This window comes from Monopterus albus, unplaced genomic scaffold, assembly GCF_001952655.1.
Source record: "Monopterus albus unplaced genomic scaffold, M_albus_1.0 scaffold37.1, whole genome shotgun sequence".
Lineage (NCBI taxonomy): Eukaryota > Metazoa > Chordata > Actinopteri > Synbranchiformes > Synbranchidae > Monopterus > Monopterus albus.
The window spans coordinates 721976-735467 of record NW_018127917.1 but is presented as its reverse complement, the minus strand read 5'-3'; the positions used below and the strand labels follow the sequence as shown (position 1 = coordinate 735467).

General features: G+C 39.7%; 2 protein-coding genes across 3 annotated transcripts; one reads left to right on the top strand and one right to left on the bottom strand.

Moving 5' to 3' along the window:
* The first annotated feature begins 442 nt into the window (after positions 1-442).
* Positions 443-12499, top strand: coq2 (coenzyme Q2 4-hydroxybenzoate polyprenyltransferase). Of its 2 annotated transcripts, XM_020598226.1 has the most exons (9): positions 443-625; positions 1240-1615; positions 2557-2723; positions 4698-4819; positions 5292-5377; positions 5477-5610; positions 6594-6782; positions 11835-12005; positions 12467-12499. In XM_020598226.1, exons 2-9 carry the CDS (start codon positions 1300-1302, stop codon positions 12482-12484), a joined length of 1203 nt encoding a protein of 400 aa, XP_020453882.1. In that variant the 5' UTR covers positions 443-625; positions 1240-1299; the 3' UTR covers positions 12485-12499. The 2 variants fall into 2 exon arrangements, with proteins under 2 accessions (XP_020453882.1, XP_020453883.1); XM_020598227.1 differs by lacking the exons at positions 11835-12005; positions 12467-12499 and adding an exon at positions 6976-7532 and having other exon boundaries at positions 451-625.
* mboat4 (membrane bound O-acyltransferase domain containing 4) lies at positions 7685-8827 on the bottom strand (the record flags this gene model as incomplete). The annotated part of the gene is made up of 1 exon (XM_020598202.1): positions 7685-8827. A coding segment is annotated over one exon (960 nt), but the record flags the coding sequence as incomplete, so codon positions are not given.
* Positions 12500-13492: the final 993 nt, after the last annotated feature.

Sequence of the window (13492 nt, the reverse complement as noted above, 5' to 3'; positions counted from 1 at the left end):
GACCAGGATGGACAGGATTAGGAATGAGCACATCAGAGGGACAGCTCAGGTCGGCTGTTTTGGGGACAAGGTCAGAGAGGCCAGATTGAGATGGTTTGGACATGTGCAGAGGAGGGATAGTGGTTATATTGGTAGAAGGATTTTGGAGATGGAGCTGCCAGGCAAGAGGTCAAGAGGAAGGCCAAAAAGGAGATTTATGGATGTGCTAAAAGAGGACATGAAGTTAATTAGGGTAAGAGTAGAGGATGCCGAGGACAGAGTTAGGTGGAAACAGATGATTCGCTGTGGCGACCCCTAACGGGAACAGCCGAAAGATGAAGAAGGCTATAGTTTAAAATCCCATAAAAACACAAGAGAGAACAGCCAACAGAAGCTGTCCACACTGATTTTAAACAACATTTTGGGCAGTTGTAGAGCTCATATCCTGCTACTAAACTCCCGGTGAGTTTAGTGAGTTGAGTTGAGTGAGTGAGTTTGGAGTTCCGACTGACATTGTTTCCTACGGAACGATATCGAATGCACCATAACAGGAAATACAACAAAAACGCAGCGCGTAGTATCAACAGTGTATCTTAGTGTCCAGGGTATTTTAATAATGAATGTTTTCGCTACTGCAAACTACTGTGTAAGTTTTTTTCATCGTTATACCACACGGCATTCTGTTCAAGTCAAATTAATGTTGACACCGCTAAAACGTACTTAAATTGTAGTTGGTGAGGCTTGACAAACCTATTGGTTTGTACATTCATTTGTAGTGAACTACTCTCCCTGCGTGGGTTCTTTCCGGGTGCTCTGGCTTCCTCCCACAGTCCAAAGACCTGCCGATTAGGATGACTGCCTTGTAATTGACTGGCGACCTGTCCAGGGTGTACCCCGCCTCTCGCCCAGTTTCAGCTGACATTGGCTCCAGCCCCCCACCCCGCTACCCTATTCAGGAATAAGCGGCATAGATAATGGATGAACTTAACGTTAGCTACGTTGTAATGTCGGTTGTGACTGTCATATAACAACCTAACTTTCCTTTACCACAAACAACTAATATGGGCAGATAGAGAATTATTACATTTAGTGCATCAGCAGCACGCAGACAAACAGCTACCGTTAACACAACTCTGACATATAAGCACTTCAGTCTTTGTGCAGTTGATTCAGTACAGCACAAAAGCAGTGCCTGTTGTAGCAAATCAGTCCTCTGTGACAATGCCACTGTCAACCCATTAACTTTGTGTTTCTGTTTAGGTGTTCAGGGGTGACATAGTCTGAGTAAAAGATACGCCAGTCTGACCTCAGAGAGACACCATGCTCTCAGCCAAGATGACCTGTCTCTTAACTATGAACGCCCTGAGGAGGATTTACCCTGGACCTTACCTCTACTCCCTGTCGAACTGCTTTCTTCACAAGGAAGGTGGAAGGACCATACACAATATCCACTCAGAGACCAGGATATTGAGAAGAATGTTGTACAGACAGAGTGCAATCCACCCATCAATCAGACAATGTAAAACACAGCACTATGGGAGAAGATCATTGAGTTTGTCAGCTGCTACAGTTGTGAATTCAGCACCAGCTCCTGTCAAGCCATACCTGCAGTTGATGAGGCTTGACAAACCTATTGGTTTGTACATTGATTTGTAGTAAAAAACTAAATGTTCCTGATTAAATAATTAGGGCTGCTCCCTAACGGTCAAATAGTCGAGTTATTAGTTGCAAGACCCGTCAGGCAACTGAGCCTCTTCTTGTTGAGCTCTTGTTTTTATTTTATTATATTTTATTCTTTGTCAGCCATTGTACATTACAATAGAAGCCCCAACCCCATTAGTTTGTCATCTTATCCTCATTTTGGTGTTCCAAGAAGCAATTTGCTCAGTACTTCCCCCTCTGGTGGGGGGAATGCCCACTTCAGCACTGTCACTGTCCAATGCATGGATGTACAGTAAGGTAGGCTCTATTTAGCTAATTGCTGAACAAGGTGAAAAGGACAACAAAACCCACTAAGACATGACACATAAAGGTGTTCACCAGAGCGTGTCTTTTTCTCACTTTCTTTACAACAGGTGCAACCACACAGCAACAGAACTTATGCTGAACACATTAACAATCCGACCAACCCATAACTATATACAGCCCATGCAGAGGGGCACCATGGGGTATCTCATGAGGTGCTTCTCCCTATGGGTATTCTGTGGGACCCCGCCAAGTGTCTCTTTGCCCCAATGCTATACTATTTTATTATAATTGTGGTCTACTTTTACAAGAGCAAAGACTGTCACAACGGTGTGGTTGCTTTTGCATAGCCTGTTGTTATGTGAGTCCGGTTTGTTTACCCATGTCTGTTCTGTTTAAGTGCAATGCGCAGCCGTTTGCCAACCGTATCAATACAATAAAAAACTGAATTGAATTAAAAAATATCATTTAAATACTGATTTCTAGTCTAAGTTGTAACTCAAAAAGAGTAGCACTAATAGTATTATCCAAAGCTTAAACACAAAGAATGTGCTATGTAACAGCAGTAGCTTGAGTTATATTGTGTGTGTGTTAACATGTTGTGTGTTATAGGGACATGGCTACTGTATCTTCCCTGTACATGGAGTATCGCTCTGGCTGCTGACCCAGGATGCCTCCCAGATCTGGGCATGCTCGCTCTGTTTGGTATGGGTGCTCTGCTGATGAGAGGAGCGGGCTGCACCATCAATGACATGTGGGATAAGGACTTCGACAAAAAGGTAGAAGAAACTAATACATAGCCAGTCACACGTTAACTTGAATAACTAACTTTTGTAACTCCAGTTGTTTGGTGAAAATTGCAATTGACTTGCAGATCTCAGTCAGTTCCCTCATAACCTCTATAGGTCAGCCCCATGCAGTATGGAAACCACTCTATCTTTTGGGTGTGTGTAGCTGCAATACCTCCCCTGCCAAGTGGAGCTGAGCACTGCAACACCAGAAACCTGATCACCACATAGAGGACAGGGTCTCTTACCTTTCTCCCGGTGTGGAGCCCCGGACCCGGATGAGGTGTGTGAAGGAAGCAGCAGAAGAATCCAAAAAAGTTTAACAAGTTTAATAAAGAATTTAAAGGGTTACAAAATTGAGTTTCTGAGATACAAGAATAATGGGAACCAAACTAATACAATTAAGAACTAGTTCAAAAGCAGGTGTTCTGCCTGAAATGGTCTTCCTCAGTCAGAGTTTTAGAGTTCCAAAGAATGAACCAACTCGAGAAAGCCGAGTGCCCCTTCCTGCTGCAGCACTCCTCCTTTTAAGATCTCCATCTCTGGGTGACGCTGACCTCCGTGGTGATCACCTCCTTCCTCATCAGATGGAACAGGCAGCTGCAGCTCCTTTACCTTTCCAATTGTTATGTTCACAAAAGATAATACCTCAAAACACTTCCTTGTGTGGTGAAAAGAAACTCCTTTCTTTTACTGGATGCTTAATGACATCTTACTTTTTATTTCTAGGTTATTGATGTGGTATTTTGGTGCTTCATGGCAGATGTAATTAGAATTACTGATCAAGGGGGAGACGTCTCCTCTTAGAGGAAGAGAAACTAGACAGAAAGGAGGATCTTCACGCCAGATGAAAACTTGTGCAGTGGTCTGCACGATGTGCCCTTCCTGTTGAACCAGGGCCCCTTAATGGAGCAACAGTTAGCTGTTAAGTCAACTGATGTTATCTCCTGTGGCCCCTCTATACATCACCGCCTGGTCACAAGTTTCACCCTTAAGCAATCTGGTCACAGCACCACCACCCTGGTATTACATAAATGCCAATAACATACAGTGAATACACATGATAAGGTATAATAAATCAAGACTAGCATTCTGGTGAGCATATGACATTAGGGTATAAAATCAACAGTACTCTGCAGATTGTCTCTTGATCACATGAAGTCAACACAATTAATACAAATGGTTATGTAAGAAACTTAAAGATTATCATAATAAACAGTCAAACTCCTGAACTCCAGTGATTAGAAACAACACATCAATTACATTTCATAATCGGGTAACAAACTTCAAATGATTATAGATAGGAATCAAAATAATTACACGGTTACAATATATAAGGTAACTTGTAGTATTGATTATATGGCACAGTAAACTATCACTAACTCTGGGTCTATGCATTGAAGCTATTTCTGATTCAACTACAACTATGAGTAAAATGAACACTGCACTTTATGCATAAAATGTTATTTTATTGTACCCCTTCTCATGAGATGATGTAGTTTCTGTTTAAATGATGCTGTTCACCTCCTGAAACAATAGACAGTAGTTAGCAGTACTTATTGGTCTAAAGGCATTTATCAATTTTACGGCCTCAGGCCCCAAGACGACATAAGGCAGGAAGACTACATCCAGCTGCTGGTGTTTTGCAGATCATGAGGGTCAGCGGATCTCACACATTCTCAGCATCCATAACAAGCTAGATACTTCTTTAGCAGTTTCATTTTTCTGTTGCTTTTAATAATGTGTTCTTTTCTGATCGCACATGTTCATCAAACTATAAATACAGTGTTTAGAAATACACCCTGAGTTGCTGGTGATAGTGTGTACAGTAGCTCTGCTTTGTTCTTATCTGCATAACCCACATAGTCACAGTAAATAACACTGTCCTTGCTACTATATTAAAGTGAGGAGTACGCACCTAATATACTTCTGCACTGATAGACAAAAAATGATGGTTTTGTGCAGGTGTCCAGGACGGCCATTCGGCCCATTGCCTCAGGGGAGATTTCTCGAATGCAGGCACTTGTCTTCTTGGGAGGGCAGCTCTCTCTTGCACTTGGGGTTCTCCTGTGTCTCAACTATTACAGGTACCCAGTGACATTAATGTTTGCATTAGGTTGTATAGTGAACAGTTTAAAGAAAAACAACAACAGGGAAGATGACTCAAAGAACCAAGCATGCAGATCAGACAGAAACACTCTCTTTGGACTGCATTTCCTCTGCTGACCCTTGGGGTAATGCTGTCCGGGTTTCAGGTTTACTACCCCCTGTTAACTGCAACAATGATACTTAGGTAAAGGATAGGTTTACAGTTTTACACATCTGTATTAAAACAGTAGTCAGGTGTCCATATGAACACCACCAAGATTTTGCATGCTGTAATTATTTCTCCTGTTTATATAAGAAATGCAGACAGGTGAGAAATTAAAAGAAATGCTTGAATGAGTGAGAGGCTCTCTTACTAAGACACTTTATGTTGGTTTTTCCTTTGTCACCTCTCTGTATGTGTTAGAATGCACACAATAGTGATTACTTTTTTATGTTTCATGCTCCTCACAGCATTGCTTTGGGTGCGGCTTCACTGTCTCTTGTCATCAGCTACCCGCTGATGAAGAGGATCACTTACTGGCCACAGTTTGTATTGGGTATGTATAATATAAAAATATTCCCCCTGTGTTTTGAATCTAAGGTCGATATTTCTCACGATTAACAAAGATAGTCTCATGTTTTATGCTTCTGTCTAGGCCTCACATTTAACTGGGGAGCGCTGCTCGGCTGGTCCGCTGTAAAGGGCTGCTGTGATTGGTCTGTGTGCCTCCCGCTGTATTTCTCAGGAGTGATGTGGACATTGATATACGACACAATATATGCACATCAGGTGAAGTAGGGGGCTACATAGTTCTTAACATACTGTGTTAAGGAAAATTGTCACGATGTTCAACCCTTAATAAAATGCTGTTTTCTGTTTAAAATCTTGGATAACAACTTAGTCAGAATTCTACAAGTTTTCTTTTTATAGTCCTCCATGATTTTATTTATTGTCGACATGCAGCTACAGTCCACAATCCTCACTCTAAAAACACACATAGGTTCAGACAAATGCAAGTGTACTCTGAAATTTAAAGTGATTTTATGCTATTTTTTAATGATAATTTAGAAAAAGCAGAGAAAATGTACAAATTTGCAGTGACATTTAGGTAAACCCCAAAAATATATTAGTAAATAATCATAAATTCATTGAATTTTATCACACAGTGATGCGGTGCCATTGTTCAGTATTGTATTTTATTCCTTTTTTACATACTTAATTGTGTTGTAGATTTGTTATACAAATCAAAAGCTTTGATTGTGAAACAGGCCTATATTTTCAAATTAATAACTATGATCAGATGATAAACACAACATTGTGTATCTTTTTATTTGCAACTTCTCAGTAATACTCAGTAGAGTGTTATACATTTTTAATTTAATGAAAATATGGTGATATAATATCTTACCTATAGTGCACAGTATGACTGTAGCATCCTGCTGGCTTTAACTGATCTATGGATTGCTTTCTGCACTGAGCATTGTCAAGTTTCTTTGATTTCTGTGGAACACTGGAGCTAAATTTATGAAGAAGGCGATAGCTACGGTGACAGTGCAACATGCCAATGTATTAAAAGCAGTGAGAACATATTACATGTAGGATTCAAGATGCAAACTGTTGCTTTAACTTCATACAGTTGCAGTCTATGGATTTCGGTTGCAGTCACTGTCAGTCACCATGGAGCACAGTATAAGCTTAATGTCTCATATTTTAAAGTTGGATAATATTGATTAAGACTGAGCTTCTCCTTCTGTTCTTTCTTTGATAATTAGGACAAGGAGGATGACGTCAAGGTAGGCATCAGATCTACTGCACTGAGGTTCCAGGAGCAAACCAAACCATGGCTGAGTGGCTTCACAGCGGCCATGATGTCAGGACTAGTCGTAGCTGGTGTCACTGCTGAACAGACTCTCCCTTACTATGCTGTACTGTCCATAGCAGCCGTTCATCTAACACGTCAGGTAAGGAACATGGTGTAGTTTAGGTATAGTACATAGTTTCATTCCAAATTTGAGACAATCAAGTGGAGATGTAAATGAGGACAATGTTGTTGTTTTTTTTCCAAATCAATCACAAGTCTTATTAGTTCTCATTTTAACCAACTACCTCATTTCATCTCCATTAAAACACGGTACCTACTCTCCCCATTTTTAGATTTACACATTGGACATCAACAAACCAGAGGACTGCTGGAAGAAATTTGTCTCAAATAAGAACCTTGGACTGTTGTTATTTTTAGGCATTGTTGCTGGGAATTTATGGAAAGAAAGAAGAGAGACCTTGCTGCAAACTGAGGAATGATTCAGATAGGGGAGATAATCAGTGCACAGTGCATTTTATAACATTTTTGGTACAACATATATGATATTATTGCGCGATATCTTTAGGGATTTTGAGTATATACAAAGCTCTGTGAGCGCAAAAGCATGTACTGTAAGCAGTGTGATTTTAACCCTCACAATAAAGTAATTGGATGCATTTTTTGCTCATAAAACATTTGCAATTAAATTCAAAATTTCTTTTACATATATACAATGTGTAATTAACTTTAGTAATCAAACACTTCAACGTATCCATATGACTGTGGGCCACTGGTAGTTGTGCTTAATACGAAACAGAAAATGTGAATTTGATTAATAAGCAACATGCAATGTTATTGGTAAAAATGCTTTAAACCTGCATTAAATGATTCTGACCACGAGGGGGCGGTGTGACTCATTTGCTACCTGTTGAATGTACTTTACATGATGGTCTGGCCTTTTAGTGGTGTTTAGTCCACCAACTAGGTGGTGGTGTCAGTCACATTCAGCCATACAGTCTGCTGGAAGCTACAGAACCAAAATGATGTGATCAGAGTGGCTAAAAGCTGCATATACCTGCAGAATTCAGAGCTTGTTTTCAGAAATTAGTGCTATTAATTGCTCTCTCACATAACATGGTGTCGTTTATTTTAATGCAGGTTTAATTATCACATTTTATGGCCAATGAACACAGAAAACCAGATATTTTCAAAGGGTTTCTTTGCCACTGTCAGTATGGGAGTGTGTTAGTAAAGTATGTTGAATTTTAATAAAATCAGTAGCATTATATTACAAAGTGGAAACAGACCTATGTATGTTAAAGACAAAAGTCTCAAGCCAGACATATTTCTTAATTCTGTAGTTATAACAACACAGGTTATAATCATTTGAGTGTTTATCCAGCATAAACACGTGTACAGCAGCTTCCTCCATGTTGAAGAAGGCTTTCGGTGCAAATACCTGTGTATATAGTGGTCTGCTTTCACTGTTGCTGCCCAGGTCAGAAACCCTACAAAGTGACCTACGTGTAAACCATGCCACCACAGTGAAAAACCAAATGTCATGAACAGTGGGAAACATTTGCACCTCATATAAACCAGTCTACGCAGCCAACAAGCTGTTGTGGCGTTCCATCGACGGGCAAATTCTGACACACGGGTTGATGTCTCAGTGGTCCAGAAATCCCCATCGGATAATCCACTCCAGTCCCGGTTGTCTCCTGATGATTCCTCCCAAAAGCCAAAGCCAGCTGCGTTATTGAGGCATTCGCTGATTCTCCAGTGAGAGTAATATTGGATCCTCAAAACCAGTGCGAGACTCCACATCCACAGGACACCACAGAGAACAGCAGAGCAAGAGGGGTCATAGATGTTTTGTTTTATAACATAGATAAGACAGCACCTTACCATCTCCAGCAATAACACCTGTATCAACTTTAGGAACACCACCCCCAATGGACTGGGTGGAGGGCTGAGGTGGAATCCCTCCATTAGGGACACAAATCGGCTGTAGGAACACAAAGGGCCACCAAGCAGTGTGGTGAAATTGAGGATGTAGCTGATAAGAGGGAAAAGCATCACACAAGTCTTCCTTCTGGATGAAGCTTTAAATGTTAATGTAGCTTGTTTCTCCTGGAGGTCCATAGACACTGAGGTGATTCTCTGAGTGAGCAGCATCAGAGAGGACACTGCCACAAATAGTCTGAAAGTAAAAGAGGTGGTAATTTGGAGATACACAGGGGGGAGAGGAATAAATGTTTAAGTAGCTCTGTGTATTTTACATTTTGTTGGAAAAATGTTTATCAAGGGACAGTAACATCAAGTGACCCGTCATTTGATTTTTATTTCCAGAAGGCAGGTGCTTACATTCAATTGCCATAAAAACATTAGCTTTATGTTATGTTGTTATATGTTATATTAGTGCAGTTAGTAAAAGGTTTAGGGCTGAAATGAGGGGAATCATGCAGAACATTTCATACGGACTGTCCTTTATTGGTTGTTTGAGAGACTTTTAGCAATATTGCAGTGCTGTAGTTAATTTCAGTGAAAAGCTTTTGTGTGATATTAGCTTGCTTGAATTTACAAAGAAATCACTTTGAAGCACAATTACTGTTTTGTCTGAAGGTTCTATTTACTGTCCACTTCATATTGTAGGGACACTTAGTGTATTTCATGTTAAAATAAATCCCCTGGTCTCTGTGCAAGGTTCTGGGCTTACAAGAAACATTTAAAAACCCAGCGTTAAATGTCAAATTCAAACTATCGATGAATTGTCCTGTTCAGGTGAATCCCCACATATTTTCTAAATAAATATTTTTATTCTATCTAAATATTTTCTCTAAATAAACCCATCTACTCTGTGCTAATCTTTGAGGAAACTGCGTTGGAGAGTCCAAAATGGTAAATGCTAATGTAGCTTGTTATCTGTGTTACACTTTTCAGTTTTATTTAGCCTCCTTTGTCTGAGTTTGAACTGCTCCACAAGAGGAAAACTTTAGCAACAGTGATGGCCCACAGGTCAGTGGTTTGAGTGGGTAATATATACTACTACAGTGACAAATGTATTCAACTGTAATGCATGTGCAGCATCGAGACCATTCTTAGCTACCTCTCCATTTAGATTGACACCAAGTAATGATCCTCTAGGCCTGAAATGTGTTTTCTCTCTCTCTCTCTCTTTCTTTAAATCGCCAAAACTGCACACCAATGAAACATGTAAGACTGTACATTATTTGTTCCCAGCTGAAAAGCCATTTGTTCCCCCGGAGCAGAATACTATTCTGCAAATTACACGTATCAGGAAAGGGACTTATAGGAATTCTGACTTCCTGTAACACCACTATAAATGTCACTAAAACCTCACAGGGCTATAACTTAACTCCTCCTGGTTTGTAAATCAGACGACCTCCAGTTCTGACCTCTGGTGGCTGTGTGGGGACCTTAAACTGCAACCCAAACTCCCACCTGACTGGCAGGGAGGCTGCGCTCTGGTACAGTTGCTTATGCCATTCCAAATAGTACCGACACAGGCGTTAGCACCTGGGACCCATTGGGTCCACGACCACCACTTCCTCGCTCCACTGAGCAAAAAGGCAACTGTCTTTATGAAAATGACCGGATGTACAATGATGCCATAGGGGTCCCCAGGGGAGTGCCTGATGAGATTAAAGCCTGAAACCAAATAGCTGCAGGACAAAAATCCTTCTTGATGTGGTGGGTTACAATTAATAAAAACGTAGACTGGATCAATTACCTATATTATAACCAACAAAGATTTCTAAATTATTCTAGAGATGGATTTAAGGGGACAGCTGGACAACCAGGGCCTGCTTCACTCATGGAGAAACAGAATTGCTCTCGATATGTTAAATGCTAAGGAGGGAGGGGTCTGCAAAATGTTTGGATCCACATGCTGCACATTCATACCAAGTAACACTGCTGGAAAAGCAGGAATTGAAGAGAGATGTAGAGGAACATGGTGTCAGTCTCCTTTTTGTTTTTATTCTTCTCTTTTTACGTGAGCTCTTATTTTATCATTTTGATTAACTTTGCATTAAGTAGAGAAAAAACTGATTAATTATTGAGATTAATTGCTTTTTAGTTTGATTTGGTTACTGAGATTGATTATTGAAAAGTGTTTTACATTGTGTATTATTTGTACAAGGACATATAGACAGGGGAGAATTGTTGGAATACATGTTTATCAAGGGACGGTAACATCAAGTGACCCACAGTACAATTATTATACGTTCTATACTTGCAAAGAGTAAACGGTAGATCTGGAATAGATACAGTTTGTATTTTACTGATTGTATTTTGCTGTTGTGTGCTTAGACCAACTCACTTCTCATAAGCAGTCAGACTGCAGAGATACATACATACACTACCTGTTCCAGGAGCCAACGATGACGCAGAACTTGCCACGACTGTTATGTCTGACTGTATAAATGACCCTCAAACAGACCGCCTCTCTGAGCATGTCCTTCATGCGACCATATTGTATGTATTGAATGCTCCCTTGCTGCAAGAATAATTCAACCTTTATGTTATTCACATAAGTGGCCTCGATCTGCTTTGTCTGTTGTCAGTTTAACCCTAACACATTTTTACCCAGAGCTTAATACTATCAAATAAATTGGTTTTAGAGTTCCTGAAACCAACCATGGTGGAAATGCCACTGATGGCAAACTGATGTGTTTTCTGGAGCTTTCAAATTGCTCACACAGTTATTTCTTGGTAACAGCACCTGACGCTGACTAAAGATATTCACATGGATGAGAGACCTCAGAATCAGGGAAAGCTTGAACATTTACAGTTGTATCAGTTGAGAGGAAACTTGGTTGAGAGCTTGGGAACAGCTGCTCTGGACCTTGAGGTGAGATTGTTAGCAATTTTCAGCAAATGATTATTTAAAAAAAAAAAAAAAGAGCAAAACCAAAAGTAATTTAGTTTGCCTCTCGGTACTTTCTTCCTAAGCTTGGCGGTGGCTTTCAGCCCTGAAGACTTTTTAAAAATGCCACCCTCTATTCTTTAAATACATTTACAATACATACAATTATTACTGCGACAACTAAGTCAACTATTAACTGTTACTGATATTGGATGTTCTGGGAAATCATGACGGTGTCGGCTTACATACAGATGAACTGATTTTGGATCCCTACCTGATGCTGACAGGCTCATGCAGCCAGTTTTCCCTGTATTGTATAAGCAGGTGCCAGAGGGTTTGCCAGAGCATCTGGATACCAAACAGCCAGGCGTGGATACGACTCGGATCCACAGAGCACACAAGCAGAACAAAGACGCCGGTGGAGGCGAACAGAAGCGTGCTGTAGACGCCCATTGCGACAACTGCCAGGGCACATCCTCCAACACAAACAAACAGGTACCTGGAGACAGACATTTACTGTATGTTGACACCTAGAGCTGTAATGATTAGTCCACTGACAGAAAATTAATCAGCAACTATTTTAATTACTGGTTAAATATTTTAGCCATTTTCTAAACAAAAATGGTAAAAAAAAAAAAAATCTCTAGTTTAATGGAGTGACAAATCAAACAAATCCAACTAAAGTTTAAATTTAAATCACACAGAAAGATGTGACCCATTTCCCAGAATAACAGAGCCCTGTAATATACTAACAAATTACTTAACACATTGCTTTTAAATGTGGTTTAGTACATCATAAAATCAATCGATTTGTAATTACATACCTGTAGGTCAAGGACAGATATCCGCGTTTAGCAAGAAAATAAAACAAAAATGCAAATGGCAGGGAAAAACACTGGTGGATTAGAAACTGTTGTTCCCACAGGCAGTTGAACAAACCCATATCTGAATTTCAGGTTGAATTTCACACATGAAAGAGCAAAGACACTGACAGGAGATGTTTGATGCTGATTGTCTTATTAAAGAGGTGAGATGCTTGCTTTACCTGGACAACTATCTTTGCCATTCCACCTGTGGTTCGCATTGAAAGAACTCCTTTTGTTTATCATTATCACACAGGACTGATAATGGCTATTCTGTACCATTAATCAGCTTTTGGTTAAAACATATTTCAGCAACTGTGGCAACCACAACAAGTCTGTTTCTTGGTCTGACTTTATCTTCCCAAAGCAAAGCATTTGTATTTTATTTTGTATTTGTTTTCACTCTCTTTTTCCAGATGGTGATTTATTGTCTTAGTACATAAAGCACAATACAACTTTAAAAGTTCACAGACTGAAACACTGTCTTTACACTCTGTACTTTTCGCTTCTTAGGCTTTTAGCAAAATTCTGACTCAGGAGAGATTTACTGCATGTGATTCCAACCAGTGGTGGAAAGTACATTTACACTTACATTTAAGTGCTATAGTGAAGTACTATAGCATAGTTTCCATAACTATTAAATTTCCATTTTATGCTAGTTTATACATCTAGTTCACTACATTTCAGAGGGAAATATTGTCTTTTATACTGCAGTACATTTACTGTATCTGACAGCTTCAGTTATTTGTTATTTTACAAATTAAGATTGTCCAAGACATAAAATGACCTTCTAAAATACATTATTCGGTATTAAACCATCTGCAGCTGCCTATTTCTCAGACTCTACTGAGTGCTTCACAACATACCTCTGACTTCATCTGAACCAATCTTGGAAAAAAGTAAAGCATTTATTTTAGGGGCACCTTCATACTATCCTGCTGTATATTTCTGAGTATTTGAATTGTGTTTTAACCTGAATAATGTTTATAGTCCTGAGCAAACAGTTAAAAGGAGACTATAGTTCTAATTTTATCTGTGATTGAATTAGGTGTGAGAGAGTCCAGTAAGATATTTTGAGTTGACCTGATTAAAGGAAATGTCAATGGTAAACAGGTCTGA

Coding starts and splice junctions, on each gene's coding strand:
- coq2 (XM_020598226.1), top strand. CDS start 1,300: ATGCTCTCAGCCAAGATGACCTGTCTCTTAACTATGAACGCCCTGAGG. Junction 4,820..5,291: donor CTGTGTCTCAACTATTACAG/GTACCCAGTGAC, acceptor TGCTCCTCACAG/CATTGCTTTGGGTGCGGCTT. Junction 5,378..5,476: donor CTGGCCACAGTTTGTATTGG/GTATGTATAATA, acceptor GCTTCTGTCTAG/GCCTCACATTTAACTGGGGA.